This window comes from Mustela erminea, chromosome 10 (assembly GCF_009829155.1).
Source record: "Mustela erminea isolate mMusErm1 chromosome 10, mMusErm1.Pri, whole genome shotgun sequence".
Lineage (NCBI taxonomy): Eukaryota > Metazoa > Chordata > Mammalia > Carnivora > Mustelidae > Mustela > Mustela erminea.
Genome location: NC_045623.1, coordinates 78,265,686 through 78,287,684, shown reverse-complemented (window position 1 = coordinate 78,287,684; position 21,999 = coordinate 78,265,686). Strand labels below are relative to the sequence as shown.

The window sequence follows — 21,999 nt, the reverse complement described above, 5'->3', positions numbered from 1 at the left end:
CTGCCAGAGGCCCCTTCAGCTTCTCTGGATGACTGTGGGTCACTATGAGAAGACTTGGCTGTGGGAAATAATTTCAAAAGTTTTTTCCCCCCTCCCCCTCCCGAGAAGACATTCAGTTCTGACCCCAGGAGTCAGGGCAGTAAGAGTGAAGGGGTAACAAATCCTTTCCCCTCCTACAGAATCTGACATTTGGTTATCTTTCTAGTTCTGTTCCCTTGGAAAACAGATGAAAGTGGAATGTCAAGTGTTTCAAGGCAATGTTGCTTGTGGTGAGGATGAACCTGAGCTGTGAATCATCAGGACTAGGAACATAGCTTAAAAGCCACAGCTCTGGGCCTCCTTAGTGCGCAGGCTCCATGGGGCGTGGCCCTTGTAGGGACCCGGAAGCCACGCCTACGGAGTCATCACGCCTACGGAGTCATCAAGCCTACGAACCAGGGAGTTATTGCTCCCTCAGGACGTGCTGCTGCGAAGCCAAGATGAAGCCCACGGCTCCCAGATATGTCCCATCCCCTTGCACCCGAGCTGTCCCATGGATGGCGGTGGGTTCTGCAGCGACTACCCCACCGAAGAGGGGGGCTGCTTCATGCTGTCCACTGGGCAGGGGTTTCTGTCTGACAGCCGTCAAGGTGAATGCCACCCCTGGGGTAGCCTGCGGAAGTCTTGAGTCTGAACGGCCAGCAGGATCTGGGAGCAGGCCCCCTGGGGGGTGTTGCAGGCACCCCGGATTAGCTACGGAGTTTGGGGCCAAGTACCTCAACTCTCTCCCAGCTTTAGTTTTCCCACTTGCAAAGGGCAGGGTGAGGCTGGCCTGAGAAAATGCACATAAACAACTCTGCACAAGCAAGCTGGTTAACTGTATGCTCTTGGCGACGAGGGCGTGGCTGAGGGGGATGCTGGCGGCTCCCAGGTGCAGCTCTGCTGCGGGTCTGGCCGCCCCCGTGTGCTGGTCCTTCAGGCCCCGCGTGCTGTCTCTTGGGTAAGGATCACATCCAGAGCTTTATTGTCAGGGTTCCGTAAGGCCCTCTTTGGGAGTCCTGTGAATGATCGGCACAGCCCATCACAGCCCAGTGTCCGGGAATCTGTGGAGAACTGAGCCCTGCTCTGGTTGGGCAGCCTAGACCCAGACCGCATCACAAGCGCTGTGGTGAGAACCTCACAGGGGCCATGTGCAAAGGACGTTATCCCTTAGTCACCATGGTGGCAGCAGCCAGGGGAGAGCTGGTGGGACGCTCAGAAGTCTCTTCATCTGAAACCCTCCGAGCCACATGGGCCCAAAGATGGGAAGTGACCCACCCAAAGCCTCACCATAAATAGTCTGACTAGAACTTCCACCTTGGCCTTGATGTCAGAGCACTTGGCTTCAAACGCCTGCTCTCATGCTTCCTGTGAGCTGACTTTACATGTCCTCATCCATCAAATGGGTTTGCTGTGAAGATTTAAAGAGCTGATTCTAATACCTGTGGAGTAGTTCACGGGGCCCACAGTGACATGAGAGTGCCCGTTATTAGAGATTTTCCTGCACGCCGCTGCTGTCCCCATACCTCCCCCAGCAGAGACGAGTCTGGGGACCCTGGCCTGGCATGTCTGGCTCCAGGTAGGCACAAGCTGGGCAAACCTGTGTCTCTCCTCATCCCACGACGACGGCGATGAGGATGAACCCAGCCATGGTGGCTCTTGAGGCTGCTGACCCAAAATCTGCTTCCTGGCTCGGGCTTCACGCAGCTTCCGCGCTCCCTGTCTCGCTGCACCAGAGCGCTTCCCCCTGAGGGCAGAGAACAGACTCCATACCGCCTTCCCAGTGGGCACCTGGCAGCCAGCCTGCTTTTTAGGGTTTGCTGGAATCAGAAGAACCCCTGGGGATCACCCAGTCTACATGCCTCCTTTAAGGATGAGGAAAAGGGGAGTGATTTGCCACTGGAGGTTCAGTGCTCTGTTGACTGATTCAAACCACACTGGCATCTAAATTGGTTTTTATTTATAAACAAACTGACATAAAAGAAGTCCAGATGGCAGCGGGGGCAGCTGTGCTGCTGACTTGCTTATAAAGGAAGCATTTGGACAGGTAAGGGTACAACCAGATTCCAGCCTGCAAACCCTTTCCTCCCATCCACCTTATAGCCTTCGTGGCCGAGAATCATGGGGCCTAACCTTCTTCGGCAGCAGTTCAGGACCAGGCAAGGAGCTGTGGTAGAGGGCAGTGTGGAACAGGGGACTCCCATTCCCACAGATGAGGCCCAGGGCAGCAAAAGGCCCAGCGGAAGAAGAGGGGAACGTGACAGGAACTCTGTCCTCCCTATGCTGAGTGATATGGTCAAGGCTTGAAGGATATGTCCACCCCACAGTGAAAGTCCCTTCGGGTGATGTCCTTGTAAAGGGCCTACATGTCTCTGGGACCAGGGCGGCACAGACTCTCTCCTCCCGAAACCCAGTGTCTGGAGAGAGAGAGCAGTATGTACTGGGGGGCTTGCCCTAGTGCTAGAAACAATAAATTTAAACAATAAGAAAAGATCTTTTTTTAAAAAAGGTAGAGGTTTGCACCACGAGTTTGGAGTCTGGAGCTCTTGTGAGGAGGTGGCAGGCGCTGGGGGGCAGTGGGGTGCCGCACTGGGCCCAGCAGGTGGCTGGGGGCCTGGGCCCAAGTGTCCGTTCAGGGCCCTATTCTCTGAGGCCTCAGGGGTCAGCCCCTTCCTCCATCACCTGAAAGGTGTTCAGTCTAAACGCCCAGTGAGAGGCCAACCAGGCTTGAGAAATAAATACGGAGGGACCTCAGAGGCGAGGCCGGGCTGAGGGGAAGAGCAGCGCCAGCCCCGGGCCACACACTGTCCCCTCCTCAGTCCTTCATGGAAGGACGTATCATGGCAGGGAGGGGGAGCAGCGGTGGCTCACACAGCCTCCGGAGTCCTGAGGCGACCCTGAAGTCCACGGAGGCGCTAGCTGGGGGCTGCTTGGCTCCCTGTTCCAGGGAGAATGCTGACCCCCTCTGGCGGACCCCACAGGTGTCCAGGCTGCATCTCCCAGTTCAGAACTTGCCCTGCTTCAGCCGGTCAATGTGGAAGGAGAGCTTGAGAGCGGGCCCCAGCTTCAGCCCCATGTACTTCATCATCATGTCGCTGCGCAGCAGGAGCAGGGCCTTGCCGTCGATCTCCTGCGGGGGCAGGGAGGGCTGTCAGAGGCCTGGCTGGTCCAGCCAGCAAGTTCTGCACCACTAAAGCCGACCCACTCCCCACAGCTTCTGTGGCCCCCGCCCCTCCCACCCCACACCTACTACCGAGCCCAGCAGGGGCTCCTTCCCAGGGCTCCTCTGCTTTCCTGTCCCTGCTGCCTGCTGCTGCGGCTCCACCCTCCAACCGCTGAGGTCCGGCTCCCCTCCATCTCTTCCAGTAAGCCCCCCGACCCCCGGCCCTCATCAACTGTTACTCTGTGAGTTGTCTTCCTTCCTGAGTGGCCAGGGCCCCTCTGTGTGAGCTAGGCTCAGAGCAGCTGTGAGATCTTTAGGCTTGACCCAAGAGCACCCTCAAACTACCAGCATGAAAGACTGAAATGATCCTTGAAAGGCAGCCTGAGCACCCAAAGGGAAGAACAGTACCAAGTACTAGGGGCTGCAGGGAAATGGGTTTGCACCCCAAATCAGGAGTATGGTCACTGCAGGGGTCGGAAGAAGTGCCTGGTCACCCAGCCAAACGGTCACTTAAAGAGATGCTGGAGGTTCACAGAAGAGCAAGGACAAGATGGGGACTGACGTGGCTGGAAAGTGGGAGCCTCCTGGCCGGAGACTCTAAGTTGGGCTGAGACCCCTGATTCTCAGGCCAAGGCAGGCCAATGGGAGAACAAGCGCTTCTAGGAAAAGAGGAGAGTCCTTCCCCTGGGCCTGAGCCCACTGGCCATGCACCCAGCAGGCATGTGTCTAAGTCAGGCCTACACTACAGGAGTGGGCTGAATTTGGTGCCCAACGAGGGCTTCTTGAGACCCAGGATTCTGTTTTCAGGGTGTGTCCTGTGCTCAGTTTAAAGGGACCTCTAAGAGTTTACAAGCTGTGGAAGCAAGACTCCCAGTGGACACAGGGGAGGTCAGGCAGGGGCACCTACGTGTTTGCGAAAGAGGTCAGCGTGGGGTCCAAGCTGAGGGTCGGCTTCCCGCACAAACTGCATCACGTCCTCCACTGTCCATGAGGAGGGGTCCCGGCCAGTCAGTCGAGAGGCATCCCGGCTTTCCAGGTAGCGGTCGGAGCCTGCAGGACAGGAGGGAACCTGCCATAACGGGTGGGGACTGGTTTGTCATGCCTACCACTCTCCTTGGCATGTCCCCATGGCCCTAGGGGAGGCTGACGGCACTGCTGGGGCAGAGCAGAGAACTGGCGGTGGCTGAGGGAGGGAAGCGTTCTTCCTTCCACAGAGGGATGCGGGTCGGAGACTGTTCTGAAGGCAAATCTTTGTTCTTTAGGAGGAGATCTGATTCTGGAGAGGGTCAGAAGGAATTTTACAGTAAGGCTGTGGCTCTGCCTGGACCTGAGTCAGCAGTAACAATGAGTAAGGGGATGTCATGGGTTCAGTGGGGACCTGGGGGGTAAGGCTGCTTTTGCCTTGGCCCTGGGGACCATTTCTGGAGAGACTTTGGGAGATGGGCAAGATTAGAGCCAAATCCTTGGGGTTGAGGGAGAAAAGAAGTGGTGGATGATACCCTGTGTCTCATCCAAGGCCTGGGGAGTAGCTAACCTTGGGACAGCCCGATAATGCACAGAGGTAGAAAACAGTTTTGCCTGGGTTGCCAGGAATCTCGGTGTTAATTCAGGGGTTGCCTTAGAGCTTTTATCTTATTCTTGGCTCAAATCCAGTTCCTCCCATTTCCTCTGTGCGATCTGGGCTCTCTGAAATCTGAACTCCTTACCACGCATGGTCTAGATGGTTCTCCCATAATCCGGCTTTTTCTACCTTTGACCGCATCTTAATCCCCCATCCCCATCCCCTTCTCGCCATGCTCCAGACACACTAGCTTTCTTTCTGCTTTGTGAATAAGCTATGCCTTATTCTTTGACCTTCAATCTCCTCCGTTCTTTCCCCAGGGCTTTGCATATCTGATTCCTTCTCAATATTTATCTCAAATATCAATTCCTCAGAAACTTTCACTGACCTCCGAGTAAAAGTACTCCATTCCCCACAGAGCTACTCTCAGTCTAATTACTCTCCCCTTTACCCAGCACATACCACTATCTAAAATAATTTCATGCATTTATGTTTATTGTCTGTATTCTCCTATTTTCTGTCCTGCTATTTCCTTGTGATACCATGGTTTTTAATAAGAAACATACATATGTAGTCTTTGTCCTATTTCTGGCACAGAGCTCCCCAAATTCTTGGAATTTCCTAGATGGTGAGAGAAATAAAAGGGTCTTTTGTATTTATAACAAGCCCTTTTCAGCCACACCTGAGGATGTTCAGGAGGTGACTTCTGGAAAGCCCCTAAAAATGGGGGCTGGTTGCCAATCTTCCTGGGAAGGAGAGTCATCAATGACTTCATCAATTGTGCCTGTGTAATGAAGGTTCCGTTAAAAAACAAAACAAAACAAAACAAAAAAACCAGACGGATGGGGTTTGGAGAGCACCCGCTGGTGAGCACTCAAGAGGTGTGGGGGCGTGGCACCCCAGACATGGTGTGCCCCCTCCCACAGGCCTTGCTCTGGGCAGCTCTTCCACTGGCCGTTCCTGACTTGCATCCTTTCATAAAAAGCTGGTAACCTAGTCAGTACCCATTTTCCTGAGTGCACCCGAGGAGGGGATGGTGGGAACTCCTGCCTGCCAGCCAGTCAGAAGCCCAGGTGACAGACTGTCCCATCGGAAGTGGCATGGGGTAGGGGGTAGGCTGGTGGGATATGATGCTGTCTGCAGATGGGTTCAGGATGGAGTTAAGCTGTCAGCCCCCCAGGGGTTGTGGCACAACTGCTGGGTGTGTGGAGACACCAATTGTCTGGTGTCGGGGTGAGGTCCTGTTGAGTAGCTGGAGAGGGCAGGCTGCTCCTTCAGTCCCCAACATGCAAAGGATGCCTGGTCTGCCACGGTAGGTGTTCCAACAGGTTTGCTCATTAAGTGGAGGGTCACACACCTAATAGCTACTTGTGCACTTTGCTGTCTCCCTGGCCGGACTACGTCTGCCTTGAGGCAGGGACCTTGCCTTGCTCCTGTCTGTACGCTCCCCACTCAGGAGATGCCCGGGCGCACAGCTGAGGGTGAGCGGAACCACACCTACAAAAGCAGCAGGGTGTACTCTTCAACTGTCTCTTGCAAAGGCTAAAATTCTCCTCCATTTCCCTTCACTCTGGGTCCCAGCTCTAAAGGTCGAAGCACGCTTGCCTTGGCCCAGCCCTGCTCCCTGGGGAAGTGACTCCAGCACATTACGTTTCAGGCTCAGAGCTGGCACCAACAGATGGGGGGGGGGGTGGGGAAGATGCTGGAACAAGCAGGGTGCTTACAGCCACAGAAATTCTGATGGCTTTTTAGGGGCAGTGGCGACAGGAAGTGGGAGAGGGCTCTGTGAGCCAGCCACTTCTCCAGGCCCTAACCGTCCACCGTGACGTGCCCAGAGAAAGCAGCGGCAGGGATGGTGGGAAGCAGAGAGAATATACACTCTTGGGTGTGTCTCGGCCCATCTCAGACACTTCCTCCATCCAGGGGAGCTATGACTCAAACACACGCACCATGATGTTTTATATATCTGTATCTGTGTATCTATTATGTATCTAAATCTATGTATACAGATCTATGTAGATGTATAAATATGTATAAATGTATACATATTTATATATAAATATATATTAAAAATAAAAATAAAATATAAAATTATAAAAAATAAAATATTATAAAAATAAGAATATATACATTTATACATATTTATACACAAATATTTAATGAGTTAGTCAGCCTTCTTCTGTTAGAGCACACACTCTAGGAGGGCAGGTGGCAGGTTGGGAGAGATATCTCTGAGATGGGGACCCTTGAGCAAAGACCCTGAGGCAGGAGAGTGGGCAGGAGGCCAGCAGGCCAGAGGGAGCGAAGGAAGAGAGAGGGGTACGGGATAATATCTGAGAGGGTGGGTGTGGGGGCGCATGGTGGCGGGTCACAGAGGACCCCGTGTACCACTGAAAAACCACTGACTTCCTGTGCAGTGGGTCGTGGAGCAGCAGGCAGGAGTGACTTGGACCGGCTTACAAGGGAAGAAAGCACACTCAGTCCGTGCTGGAAATAGACGCAGACTCTGGGCAAGGGCAGAAGGGAGACCAGTCGGCCGCTCTCTCTGTCCAAACAAGAGACGGCTGTGGCCCACCCCAGGTGGCAGCAGTGAGTGTGGGGAAGGGGGTCTGGCATGTGAACATTATAAGGAAACCCTCCCACTGGCAGCTTGTTTGCCCCTTAAAATAGCCCTTGAAGCTAATAATACATTATATGTTTATAAAAAAATAAAAATAAATAGCCCTTGGAGGAGGCAGCATCATCTTCACTTTAGAGATGAGGGAACTGAGGCCCAGAGAAGTGAAGTGACTTTCCCAAGACCACACAGCTAGGAAGATGATAAGTCAGTGCCCCAAGTCTGGCTTTTCCTATCCTGGTTTCTGCACGGTCTGCACTGGGACTCTCCCTCATGCCGGATGAGCATAGCTGGTGGTTGCTCCTCAAGGAAGGCAAGGGTCTCAGTCTGAGAGTGACGAAGACAGGAGCGGCACGGCTAAGGCAGGAGGCCAGACTCACAAACTGGTGCCTACTCATCCTCCATGAATGAAAGAGAAGCGGACAGACTCAACAGCTGAATGCTTTGAGAGAACACTTCCAGCACCAAACAGAAATAATCTTTCGTAGTCTTATGAGGTTCTTCAGGATCAAAAGAGATCTAGACCATGACTGGCCAACAGACTCCCGTATTCCAGAGGGACCGCAGAAGTGCCCTGAGGGCAATAGTGGCTCTGAGGCCAGTGCCCCACAAGGCAGTGGTCAAGAAGCAGACCTAACAAGAGAGGACAGTAATGTCCTCACACGGGATTGATTCAGCTTCCCAAATGATCCCACATCCCTGCTTCCAAATGAGCCTTGTCACGCTCCTGTGAAAACACCAGGCCACTGTCACCACGTCCCTAGTACACAAGGGGAAGGTGAGGGCCTGAGAGGTGAGAGGACTCCTTCAAGACTCGAGGCAGGGAATCAACTCACAGCTCTGCCTGGACTGCAGAGCTCCCCACGCCCCATGCCGCCTTGCTGGGGTGAGGCCTGGGAGGGGTATCCCGGCCTCTTCCCACCCTCTCCTCCTGCTCAGTGTCTCTGAAAATTGTGTCTCCTGAGACCACCTCTCTCCACTGCAGGCCTTGTCAAAGGAATCTTCTTACCCTTCCATAGCCTGGGGCAGGGGGAGGCCACAGTATAGGTGCAGAGGTGGCATCTTCCTGTCTCTCCAAGGCTGCTTTTAGGCCATTCTCCTATGAAAGCTCATGTTCTTCAGAAGCCAGATGAGTCCCCAGCCGTCTGCTCTTCCTGATCACTGCGCCTACAGATCTCTGGGCTTTTACCCCTTGTTAAATGAAGACCGTTTGGTACATTGGTCACTGCCTTGCGCTCCAGCCAGGTCCCATCATCACCCTGAGAGGCACGCACCAGTCAGCCACCTTGCCTCCAGTGACCTTCACCTCCACTCTCCTTCAAATACCTCCTGCCAAGGCCACTGTCTGTTTCTTGTCATCATTTGGAACAAATCCACTTCAGACATTTAAACATCCCTTTCTCTGACCCCAACCTCCCATCTGGGCACCGGCCCTGAACGTCAGTCCACGAAACCCATCACTGCCCAGAGAGGCTTAGCACATTAGACTGACTTGCAGTCTCCCCCATCCTTCAGCCTTGCCCCAGCGCTCCTAGCCCAGCCTGCCCAGCTCCAGTGCCCATGACCTAAACAGCTGTCCCCGCAGCTCCATCGCTCTTTCCCATGCTCCCCCACCCCGGCCCTCTTGCCCATCTAGCTCAACAGAAAACTTTAATGCTCAGTCTTTTCTCACCCCACATCTAGGTTCCCAAGAACCAGAGAAGAAAACCACATCTCTTGCAAAATGGCGAACTAGTCTGCAAACATAGCTGGGCTTCGGAGTTTCCCGCAGACCATTCCCTTCTTCTCACTCCACTCCCCCATCTTCTCTGGACCAGTCCACTCTGCAAGCACCCCTAAGCTCTTCCCTACGTGGCCCTCTCTCCTTTCACTCACGGCCACCATCAGTCTTCCCTCCAGTCTCAGAGAACACGGCTTCTGACTGACCCATCTCTCTATGCCCTTGATCCCTAAGCCTTCCACCACAGCCACACCTCACTCTCTCCTCTCTCTGGTAGGCTTCATTTCTCCTTGGAAGACTCAACTTGTCTGCTGATAAACATGCCCAGTGTGCTCCTTCTCTTGAAGACCTCCTTTGGAAGGTCACTAGTTTTCTTTTTCTCAAAACCTCCCTCACACCCCACCGTGCAAACTGTCCTCATTGCCTTCCACCACCACTGAAGCTGCTCCCATTGGGGTCATCAGTCACCCACTCATCACCACATCCCAAGGACAGCTGACAGTCCTTGTCTCACCAAACCTCTGTTGTGCTGCTCTCTCCTTAAAATACTCTCTCTAATCCTGGCCACCACAATATCAGATTCTGTTTCTCCTCACATTTGACTACTCCTTGGTCTCCTACTGGGATCCTCTTCCTATTCCCACTTCCTGAACTTTGCTGGTCCCCAGGACGCCATCTTTGGTCAATTGTTCTTTTCCTTCTACACATACACTCCTGATCATTCACCCTACAGCCTCAACTACCATCTATATCCTGATGACTCCCCGGTGTTTATCTTTAGCTCAGCCCTCTTCCCTGAGAATCAGCCCTGCAGAGCCAGTGCCTGCTGGAGATCACCTAGATGGCCCATGGTCTCTTTGCCCTCTTTCTCTTCTAAGGTTGGTTCCCTCTCTCAGCAAATGGCACTACCTTCTCCCCGCCACCCCATCTAGAACCTGAGGAGATATTCCTGCTCCCTTCTTTCTCACAATCCTCAAATCTGATTAAATCTACCTGGTGAATAGTTTTTTAATTGCTTCACTCTTCTACAAACCTTCTACCACTGTCCCAACCCAGGCTTTCACCTGTTCTGGTCCGGCCCACTCTACACCTCCTAACTGGTCTCTCTGGGCTGTCCTTCCTCAGATGCATCCTCAATGCAGACGTCAGGTAGCTACTCAAAACACATACCTGCTTAGGTCTCAACTCTAATCAAAACCTTTCAGCAGCTTCACATTGCCTGTAGGATCCACTCCAAACTCGACCATGGCATTTGGGTCCTCTGTGAAGTAGCCCTGACCTTTCCAGGCTTTTCTGTTTGATGTCCCACCATGGCATTTTATGCTCAGCAGTGGCACAGCGCGTGGAGTTCCATGCAGACCATCCGTACCAGTTCTTACCTGTGCTCTCGTTCTTGCCGCGTGCTCTTCCTGGACAGCTCTCCCCTCCCCGACTACCCTGGACACCACTCACACGGCCAAGCTTTTAAATCGCAGGCAGGGTGTCAGTTTCTCAAGGAAGCTTCTCCTGGAGCCCCAGCTTGGGTTAGGCGTTCCTTCTTGCCACCTTTTCCTAGCACCCAAGGCATATCTCTGTACTCAAGCTGATGGTTTCAATTATGCGTGAAAGTGTATCTCTCTCCCGTAAGACTGAGCTCCTTGAAGACAAGAACTGATTGATTTTTGCTACCCGTGCCAAAGGCAGGTGGTGTTCAAATCAATGGCTAATAAAGAATGGGTGTGTCCTTCCCTGCCCCTTTGGCTCTAGGCCTTTGGCTCTCAGCTTCCATTATTCTCAAGCCAATCCCAGAGTTTCAGTTGCCTTCCGGGTACTTAGCCAGGCACAAATGTAAGTCTAGAGGCCAGCCCAACTCCCATTCCCAGGCAGGGGCAAGCAGAGCTCACTGAGGAAGGAGGGAAGGAGGGTGGAGATCCCAGGTAAGCTTACCCCTGGAGCAGAGCCGGCGCACAGCTGAGGCAGTACCCAGCGGGAGGCCGCAGGATGGAACCAAAGGCCGGTACCCATGGGTTCGAAGGTTTTGGGAGCTGCTGACAAGGTTGGTGGGATTCAACGTAGAGTCCATTGAATCTGAGTGTGGCTCCAAAGACCGGGTCAGACTCTTCCCCAGGACAAAGCTCTCACCTGGAAAACAGGAAAACCAGAGTTAGAGCAGGAACTAGCCTGGAACGACTTCCATGGCAGTGGTCTCCCAGATACCTGTCTGGATGGAGCGAGAGACAGCTGGACAGAGCCCTCGGCTATGTCTCAGGAGGCCTGTACACTAGTCATGGTTCTGGCTCTCACTAGGTGGCCTTGGTCAAGGCCAGTGCCAGTCTCTGGGCTTGGGTCTCCTTAGAGACTCTTCCTTTCAGACTAGATGGTCTTTGGAGTTTCTTCTGGTCTGGATGTCTTATACTTTTTCTGGATAAGGCGAACCTTAAAACAAATAGAACTAGTTTAGGAAAAGGCCACCTCCCTATATACAAGATGCCAGCGCAGGGGACAGGGGCACTGGAGAAGAGATAAACTTACTTGCATGAGGGCACTATAGAAGGTGACCCTCTCAGCCAGCAGGACATTTCAGAAATGCTCTTCAATGCCTGACTAAAGGCCTGTCAGTGAAGGGTCTGCTCCTATGTTCTCTCCCTCCTTTGGTATTTGCCTCATTCAAGAGAAATGCCCCAAGGAAGCCGGGCTCATACAGTGGTGAGAGCGGGGCCGTGGAGACCAGCACCAGGCAGCCCCTAATACAGTGCTCCAGAACCTAAAGCAGGCTCCCTCTCATGACTGGGCTCTACCCACATTGGGTCAGTTCTTCAGCCCTGGTCACAGTGTCTCTGCCTGTGGAGGGTTTCTTGGGGCCTGGGCCACGCCAGTATGCTTTGTGGTTTTTCTTAGAGGCCAGCTGTTTAGGTCATGCTTGGGACTCACTGCGGTCAAGTGATCCATCACTATGGTCAAGGACATTGTCTGGCACACAGTGAGACCTCTGTGGCAAGATGGCTTAGGATTTTAGGACTAGTTTCTAATACTCACCTGAACTTGCCTGGTAACCAGGGGCATAAAGGCAAATCAAGCTAGTCAAGGGCCAGCTACTGGCCCTTCTCTCAGGGAGCGGGCCTGAAGGGAAGTGAAGCCCTTCCCCAGGAATGGTTCTGAAGGGAGAATTCTGGGCACCTGAACCACAGCCCACCCCTTTTTGCAGATGAGCTTTCAGATTCCTGTTTTCCAGGAAAGATGATCGCAGCAGCATCCCACATTTGAGACAGGAACAGGCACTCAAGTCAGCAGACAGGAGGCCTGTGTTCTAGGCCTGGGCTCCTGCCTTTCACTAGTATTTGGTCCCAGGCAAGTTGTCTGTTTTCTCAGCACCAGCTTCCTCATCTGTAAAATAGGGGGAAAATCACCCTCTGTTCTACTGAGAAATCAAATGAGAAGACGGATTTACCAAGGTGGGGAGCTGTCATTTGATTTTTCACTCAGAGTTAGAGGGCAAACCCAAGTCCTCTGCAATAGCTCAAGGAAAAGCTGAGATCTAGTTTCTGTGTGTGCTGGCAGGGCGACCTTACCTTTCTAGAACTCGTTTTACCTGGCAAACACTGGGGATAGTACCGCTCACCTCACCTGAGGTCACTGATGTGAAGAATCACAATAGTACCGGGGTTCCCTGGCTGCTGATGCAAGTCAGCCTGTCTTGCTCTCAGCAATGCTAGGAAAGGCAGCTGAGACCTGGAGTCTGAGTGGAGGGTCCTGGCAATCAGGACGGGTGGTGCCTGGACTGGCAATGTCATCACATCTCTCCCACAAAGATGCAGCATCATGCCCACTGCTCTGGCAGGTCCCAGTGCCCTTAAGGCCGATGAGACGAGGGCCCAGCTGCCTCAGTGAGACAAGGGCAGTGGTGGAGACTGCAGTGCCTTCATGCTGTACTCCATGGTGCCCCGAGGACCTCCGCAGGGAAGGCAAGTGAGTAACGCTCTGGGCCTCATCCCAGCTGCTAGCACAAGAGCTCTGGTTTTAACTTTTATGCCCCAGAGTTTTCATATAATCTTACCCTTGCAACAAGGAGTTCTGCTGCTAAAACAAAAGAAACTTGGCAGGGGTCAGAACTTAGGGCTGAAAGATTTGAGTTCTATTTCTGGCATGACCGCTGGTCAGTGATCACTGCCTTTTTTCTGGGATTCAGACTGGCTATCTATAACGAGATGCTTAACTTCACATTTATTAAACATCAATTTAAATGAAATTTGCTGTGGATGTGCTAGACATATGAGAAGAGTCAGCATGAGAGGGGGCACATTCCTTCACTGAACACATGTTCATGTACTAGCTGCTATGCTAGGGTGGGGTACGCAGAAGGAGACAGGTAAGGACCTTTCCTTACGCACTGATTTTCAGTGAGAAGCAGATTTTTCTTTATCATCTTGCAAGGCTACCTTAAAAACAAGAGTTCCCAGGGGAGGATGGCAAAACTGGTGGGGAGAAGTCTAGAAATTATGCAAAGGAGACAGAGCCTGGGAATGTGCAGTCCATAGAAAAGTCAGGGGAGACAAATACCCCAAGGGCAGTCATGGGAAAGGAAGAGAATTGGGCCGTAGACTGGGTCTTTTGAAAAGCAGAGAGTAAAACACAGGGCAGGAATTATAAGAAGACAGATTTTGGCTCAAAAAGGAGGGCATTTTAACCATCAGAAGTGTCCATGAAAACACAATGTCTGAGATGAATACATTGAGATAGATTAAGAGTAGATCAGACAACACAGAAGAAAAGATTAGCTAACTTAAACATAGCTACAGAATTTATCAAAATAAAACAGGAAAAAAAGGCTAATTTTTTTTAAAGATTTTATTTATTTATTTGACAGAGATTACAAGTAGGCAGGGAGGCAGGCAGAGAGAGAGGAGGAAGCAGGCTCCATGCTGAGCAGAGAGCCTGATGTGGGGCTCAATCACAGGACACTGGGATCATGACCTTAGCCAAAGGCAGAGGCTTTAACCCACTGAGCCACGCAGGCGCCCCAAGGCTAAAATTTTTTTTAAAAAACATTATTACTGTGGGAAAACTTCAAGAAAATTCATATATATTTAATTGGAGTCTCCAAAACAGAGGCAACAGAAAATATACATGGAGAAAGAATAGTAGACATTTTTTTCAAATATGATAAAAACTGTAAACCCACATGTCCAAGAAGCTGAGTGGACTCCAAGCACAACAAGCATGAAGAAAACCTCACCAAAGCATAGCATAATCAAATTGCTAAAAACCAATAATAAACAGAAGACCTTAAAAGCATCCGTGGGGTGGGGGTGGGGGACCCACGTAATCAAAGAGAAGAATGGCAGCAGACTTCTCATCAGAGACAATGTAAACCAGAAAACAATGGGGGTGACATCTTTTAAAGAAAGTGCTGAACAACAAAAAAGTCAATCTTAAACTCAGCAAAAGTATCTTTCAAAAGCAAAGTTAAAAAAAGACTTTCAGAGACACAAAAGCTGAAAGACTTTGTGTCCAGTAGAGCCATAAAAAGGAGAAATGTGAAGGGAAGTCCTTCAGGCAGGAAGAGGATCTGAAACTCTGGCTCTACACTGAAAACATGAAGAGTACCAGAAATGGTAACTATGAAAGGGTAAATTAAAAAAAAAATCTTTTCTTTTATATTAAGAATGTTTTTTCTTGTATGTTAAAAAAGTCTTTAAAAGATAATTAATTACCTATTGGGGCACATGGGTGACTTAGCTGGTTAGGTGACTGACTCTTGATTTCAGTTTGGGTTGTGGTCTTAGGGTCGTGAGATCGAGCCCTACACTGGGGTTCTCTCTCCCTCTTCTCCTGCTCCCTCCCTACCTCTCTCTTCCCCCACTCAAAAGTTAATTATCTATTTAAAGTAAAATAATAACAATGTAGAATGGGTTTCACAAAATGTGGAACAGTAAAATGTACAGTGACAACAGTACAAAGGTCAGGAGGTGGATAGTGAAAGTACACTGGTTAAGATTCTTACACAAATATGTAAAGGGATAGGCTTATGGCTTTAAGGTAGGTTGTGATATGTAAAAAATGTATAATATAAACTAAAGCAATCACTAAAATAAAGGACTTATAGCTTATAAGCCTGCAAGGAAATAGAACAAAATCATAAAAAAATTGGATTAATCCATAGGAAGGCAGAAAAAAAGAGAACAGAGGAAAGATAGAACAAATCTCTCCACCAAAAGCTTTTGTCTTTGTTCTCTGAGTTGCTGAAAGTATAGGTCTGGTTCCTTCATTTATATAATTACACTGTTACATTTACATAATTTTGATTATGAAAGACAAGGTCAGGGAAAGCTGAGACCAAAGGGAATGCAATTATTATACAGGATAAAGTAATTTGGAGTTATCTGCTGGTAGCTGGGAAAGGAGGAGGTATAGGATGAAAGGAATAGAGAACAGAGGAGAAAATGCCCTGAACCCAGAGTGCGTCCCAGAAATGGCAGCAGGCTGAGGTCCAAGGTGAAAGAGGTGGGTAAGATATATCCTGTAACACCTTATAAGCATTAACACAAAGGTCTTTTTTTTTTTTAAGAGAGAGATTGGGAGAGCGAGAGAGCGTGCACAAGTTGGAGCGGGGAGAGGGAGAGTCTCAAGCAGACTCCCCGCTGAGCATAGAGCCTGAAGCCGGGCTGGATCCCATGACCCGGGATCACGACTTGAGCCGAAATCAAAGTGAACAGCTTGACCAACTGAGGTGCACAGGCACCCCACTGACAAATATTAAGACAAAACAAAAACATTAAAATGCTTGCTGTTCTTTGTGGCAATTCCTCCCCCCGCCCAAACTTCAGTATAAGTTTATCACAGTCAATCGCCTTGTATTCATTTCTCCTTAGGGAAATGAAGGCCAGGAACCAGATCAAATGTTTGGGGTAAAGCAGCTTAGGGAGAGATGGTCAGCTAGGAGAGTGGTCAGGAAAGAGGGAATAAGAATAGAGTCAGAGCTGGGGCGCCTGGGTGGCTCAGTGGGTTAAGCCGCTGCCTTCGGCTCGGGTCATGATCTCAGGGTCCTGGGATCGAGTCCCACATCGGGCTCTCTGCTCAGCGGGGAGCCTGCTTCCTCCTCTCTCTCTCTCTGCCTGCCTCTCTGCCTACTTGTGATCTCTCTGTCAAATAAATAAATAAAATCTTTAAAAAAAAAAAAAAAGAATAGAGTCAGAGCAGGAAACCTAGTCTGAATTATGTGGGGTGGGAGTTCATTTTGTTATTGAGATGTGGATACTGAAGGAAAGGATTATCCCCAAATCTAAGAGGACTCACAGAGTCCCACACAAACCTCCAGCTGGTCTCCCTGCCTACTGGGTCGCTCCACACCCATCCATTCTCCTGCACGGGACCCCGAGCCACCTCTTGGAAGCACAGGCCTGGCTGTGGCCCTTCCCTGGGTCCTCACTGCTCAGTGATACAAAGCCACTAATGTGGTCAGTTAGCTTTGCCCACTGGGCTGCTGCTTGCACTGCAGCCCCGACTCCCACGAGCCTCCAGTTCCTCTGACCCGGGGCGTGCTCCCTTTTGTCCCTCTCAGTCTCACAGGCTATTCAGTCAGCTGGTGCATTCTTCATCACACCCCTCCCTCCATCGCCTTGGAGCATCTTCACCTGGTTATCCTGCTCCTTCAGGTCCAAGACTTTCTTCTGGAAAGTCTTCCCTGACATCTGGTTTGAACTTTTGAACTCTGAACTCGTCCTGTGAAAGTATGTATCACCACAAATGAGCTGTTTGCTTATTTGCTCCTCTTCTCCACCAGGCTGTAAAGTCTGCATGGAAGGACCTGGACTCCTAGTTTACTATGGGACCCTCGGTGCGTAAACCAGAGCTTGGTGTCATGCAGCCAATCAATTCTGGGTTAACTGACTGACTGAATAAAGGACTCAATACAGGTACAATTAATTATGAACATTTGTGTCATCTTAGAACTCTGACCATTCTACCAGGAAACCCGGCATGGGAATGAGGGGGCATCCTAACAGATCTCACTGTTATTTGGCTTTAATCATGTGAATTTTAGGATTTGGGCGGGAGAACCACTTTATAAGCCCAGAAGACCAGGCTGGCAACCAGAACCACAGGGCTGCGGAACTTACTGCCATGGGCTGAATGGACCGGTTCCTCCGGCAGAGAGGAATGTGGGCAGGCCCCAGGCAGCAGACCTGGAGGGGCGTGCTGGGTGGTCTCAGTTACAGCCGAGAGAAGAGTCCCTGGGACCAGCTAAATGAGCCGTCTCCCTCTCCCGCTGTCAGTTCTGAGGGCCGGAAGGAGCGCACTCTCACCCAACTCTCAGGGGCCTCTCAGCTGACACGGCCCTGCGGGGAGCTCTGAAGAAGCGACCCTAATCTGACACTGTGTCCCCCAGGAACACCGCCAGACCTCTTCTTTCACCCTGCTCATCGTCCCTCCTGGCTCACAGCACACGCACGGCACCCTGTACCCCTCTCCCCACGGACACGCTTTTGGAGCGGGCATGGAGTCGGTTGTGCCTCTGGCTCCCCAGAGGCCAGCACAGCAGCTGGCACGGAGTATCTGACAGCTGGCCTGCACTTTCCAAATGCCCATGTCACATCATGGAAGGTAGAAAACAGAGTCTGGAAAACTGCTGTAGATAAAAGGGAAGTAAAGAGAACAACTGCATGTAGTGGATGGTCCTTCACTGGATCTTGGATTAGGGGAAAAACAGCTAAAATGACATTATTCGGATAACTGGGGAAACCTGATAGGACTATATATATCAACTGGTAAATTTTATTAAATTTCTTTTTTCAAAATTTTCATTCATTTATTTGAGAGAGAGAGAGAGATTGACAGTGAATGCACAAGTAGGGGGAGCAGCAGAGGGAGAGGGAGCAGGAGACTCCCCACTGAGCAGGGAGCCCAATGCGGGGCTCAAACCCAGGACCCTGGGATCATGACCTGAGCCGAAGGCAGAGGCTTAACCGACTGAGCCACCCAGGTGCCCCGATGTTAAATTTCTTGAGTGCGAGAACGTTATTGTGTTCCCTGCTCCTAGGAGAAACACAGGCAAGTTTATTAAGGATCGAGTCTCTCATCTGCAGGTAACTATCAAATGGTTCAAAAATAAGAATACGCAGACTTAGAGAACAGATATAGTAAATATTGCAAAAAGGGAAGTGGTAACTCTAGATGAAGAGTGCAGGGATGCTTACCATTATTTGTACCCCTTTTTTGTAGGGTTGAAGTTTTTCAAAATAAAACACTGGAGGGAAATAGTCCAATCTCACCTTGGGTTAGAAGGTCTAATGGGCTCTGCCTTTGGTCACTATCTGCTATAACAGAAGTGCATGACCCTAGGGCCTGGGAAGTGTGGAGACAAGCTGCAGGGCAGGGGATAGGGAGGCTCTGTAAGTACCCAGATAAGAGAACAGGTAGCTTTGGAAGCTGAACTAGCAGAACCATGCAGCCGGGCAGAAGGGTGGGAGTGACAGACCCCAGATCCAAGGGACAAAGCAAAAGAGGGCCCTGTGCAGATCAGGCTCTTTGGCAGAGGTGGGGGTAAGTCAGCAGGAAAGCACAGGAATTGATAGATGCTGGAGCAAAGGGTCAGGAAGGCAGCCAGCCAGGCAGGTGGGAAAGAGGCTAAGGAGCACAGAGGAGTGAGAAATCTAGGCAAAGCTCCGGCTTGTCTGGGCACAATTAGAACACTCACTTCAGGGAAGCAAACAGAAGCTGGGGGGAGGGCAGCCAAGTTGCTAGCACCCAGGATGGGACACAGAAGTTGAGAGAGAGTGAGCACAGGAAGGCCCAGAAAGTTGGCTGAATCGGTCTGAAAATGAGGGCAGGGAGAGGGGCAGCCAATGGTAGAATGTGATAACCTGGTCTTTGTCTCTTAGTTGGTGAGGTAAGAGGGCAGAGTGGCTAAAGCTTGCTCCCTCCTATCTGGTAGCTGAATCAGAGAGATGCAAGCTGCAACAGAATTCCCAAGAAACCTCAGGCTTCAATTCCAAACTCCCTCCGTGACTGCAGGCCCAGTGGGTACAGCCCTGCCGGTCTCGGCACACTGCTACCAGTACGATTCTCTTCATTCTTAACGCTGCCACTCCACTGAAGAGTTCTAGGGTCCTGGGTCTTGGAGAAATCTGTCTGTAGACTAGCAGCTAACCTTAGGGTACACTACCCCCTCTCGTGTATCCATTCTTCCAGAAGCTCAGGGAGGCCTCACTTTTATGCCTGAGTGCAGCTCAGAGTTCCTGAAGGCCACCTGCCTTTGTCCCCACTGCCGCCATGCCTAGCCCTGACCCCCAGTGCAACACGCTAAGAACATATTTTTCTGTTCTCAGATTCTGATATGAGAGCAAGCAGGAGAGCAGGTTACAGAAGTTGCCTCCCAAGAAATGGAGCAGTGAGGGGGACACAGACACATCCGTGGGACCAGACCGGTGTGGCCTTATCAAGGAATATTTGAAATTCAGGTTATCTTTTTGCCCTGCACCAAGTCATAAGAGCAGTGCTATGGGGGTGCAGAGGTCTAGATAGTGGCCACGCGTGGGTGCTGGGTGAGCAGTTACTTCCCCAGGCATGTTCTCGAGAAATGGCACTTCTAGAAGGAATGAGTTAAGATAATGATAGGGGCGCCTGAGTGGCTCAGTGGGTTAAAGGCTCTGCCTTCGGCTCAGGTCATGATCCCAGGGTCCTGGGATTGAGCCCCGCATCGGGCTCTCTGCTCAGCAGGGAGCCTGCTTCCTCCTCTCTCTCTCTCTGCCTGCCTCTCTGCCTACTTGTGATCTCTGTCTGTCAAATAAATAAATAAAATCTTAAAAAAAAAAAAAGATAATGATAAAAAGACACTGGAGGATGTGGTGTGGGAACAAGACTCAGAGGGGTCCCCTCAGACTTTGGCTCCCTCACCAACAGGCAGCATGGCCCCAGCACTGAGTGCACCAGCTCTCTGCTCCTTCGCCCAGGAAAGGTCCCTGGAACTCGTCTTAAGGGCCTTTGCTCCCTCTCTCCACAACCACCTACCTCGCTATGTGTGGGGCTGAGCTCGGCTCCCCTCCCTGTCGTGCTGGGTCCCGGGCTCCAGATGAGCGATGCTTGGTTCCCTTCCCTCCGTAACCCTCTCGGAAGTGCTTAGTCACTGATCTGGCCCCGGCCACGTGGCCACTGCTTTCCCGCTGTGGGTCCGCTCTGCTAACTGGGAGAGCTATTTTCCAGCTCGGGTCGTGATGGCAGGAACTTGAAATGACTTGCTAGACAGGCAGTGCTGGCGGAGCTAGGGCCACACGCCAAAGGAAAGAGCAGACGGCCAATCACTGGGGAGCACATTTCTCAATCTGTAGCCTGAGACTAAACCTTCCTGTTGGCAAGGGGGAGCTCCCTCAGGCCTTGGCTGCCGGCTTCATACGGGGAGGGGTGCTGTGACTTTAGCGTGGCTCCATAGGCCGCGTGGGGCTCAGAAAGGGAACTGTGAACCACTGTTCTCTAGGGATAAAAATCCAGAGGACAGAAGGTTAACCCTAGAGAGAGGAGACAAAACCCTGGAGAGAGCAGAGTTGGGAAGAGATGGAGGAGTCCCATGCTGGCAGGCGTGGGGGCCGGCCCTGGGCCCTGGCTGGCGCGGCGACCAGCCCTGTGCCCTGTTCCTAGCCCAGGCCCCATCCCAGCTCCTACCTGGTAGGTACCTGTCGCGGCTGTGGCCGTACTCGGTGGTGGTGAGTGGCAAGTGGGTCTGTGTAAAGGGCTGGTTGCCAAACAGATTGTCACTGCGAAGGTTGTGGCAGAGTTTCTCCAGGAAGCGCAGGACGTAGGTGATGCTGTTGACTGCTGGGAGGTTGAGAGTGTGCTGTTCACGGTCAAACACGGCTGTGGAATTAAGGAAACAGGGCTGAGCATGTCAGCCTGGCAGTGCAGGGCAGCGCAGGGCAGGAGGAGCCCAGCCCACCGCTTGCCTCCGGCTTACCTTATTACACAAAGCAATCAGTGCCCAGGTTGTCCCTCCCTCCCCTGCCCTCCCTCCCTCAAGGGTTTGATTTTTGCCTCCAATTCCAAAGGGCTTGCTGTAATGGGAGTGGCCAGGCCAGGTCTGTTGCACCGGGGCTCTGAAGTGATTTTACTCAACTTGTGAAAACAACTGTGAACATAACTCTATCTGCTCCATCAGTTGGCAAGGCCTCCTCCAGGAAGTCTGCTCATTTCGGGTTTTCTTTCCATAAGAACTGCCCAGGAACAGAGAAGCTAGGCAGACAAGCAGAATACAGCTGTTGCCAGCAATGGTTTAGGTGCACGATCTGATCTGTAGGAGGGCACTAGAGTTTCAGCAACATTTGGAACCGTTCCACGCTTGGTTTTATTTTACTCCTTATCTATTTCTATTCAAGAAGTATCTGTATAATCCTTACAAAGCAGAAGGCCTTCACATTTGTCTCTGAGGGCAGCAAGGAAGTGGGGAGATAGGCCATTCCCAGGAACCAGTTCTGGGGCAGAAGAAGAACCCTAGAGAAGGTGTGGGTAACAGCAACTCCACAGAGGCAGCGGAGGCGGCCAGATCCCTGCAGACTACCCACAGAAGCCTTGGCCTCACAAGGAAAGGGAGGCTTGATGTCCCAGCAGTCCTCAGCCTTCTAGAACAATGCCTTCCATGCCTGCCCTCATCCTCCACACAGCCAACTGCTCCCTTGCCTGGGTTCCCACACCACCTGTACACATTTCTCACACATCAGAATACCTCTCACCTGTCACCTCTCCTCCCCCTCCCCTGGCCAGGGCCTGGCAACAGCCTCTGGCATATAATACAGGCTCACTGAAGGTGTGCTAACAAAATAGTTATTTATGGGGTCTTCTACAAGAATGCAGGGACTCCTGGGGTCTTCCACGTCAGTGGGGCTCCTGAGGCCAGATGCTGCACCTCATTAGCGGGGAGGGGTGGGAGACCGCGCAGTGTCGTGCAGTTGAGACCG

General features: G+C 51.4%; 1 protein-coding gene across 11 annotated transcripts in view; it reads right to left on the bottom strand.

Moving 5' to 3' along the window:
- Positions 1–1,956: 1,956 nt before the first annotated feature.
- SCMH1 (Scm polycomb group protein homolog 1) overlaps positions 1,957–21,999 on the bottom strand; it is a 171,747-nt gene continuing 151,704 nt past the window's right edge. For 9 of the 11 annotated variants that reach the window (XM_032303149.1, XM_032303157.1, XM_032303150.1 and 6 more), the window contains 4 exons: positions 20,714–20,905; positions 11,006–11,200; positions 4,089–4,231; positions 1,957–3,148 (listed from right to left, as the gene is read on the bottom strand). In XM_032303149.1, coding sequence (XP_032159040.1) covers positions 3,023–3,148; positions 4,089–4,231; positions 11,006–11,200; positions 20,714–20,905 — 656 coding nt within the window. In that variant the 3' untranslated portion in view covers positions 1,957–3,022. Of the gene's footprint in view, positions 3,149–4,088; positions 4,251–11,005; positions 11,201–11,275; positions 11,495–20,713; positions 20,906–21,999 lie in introns of those variants that run through there. The other 2 variants (XM_032303154.1, XM_032303156.1) reach the window with 2 other exon arrangements.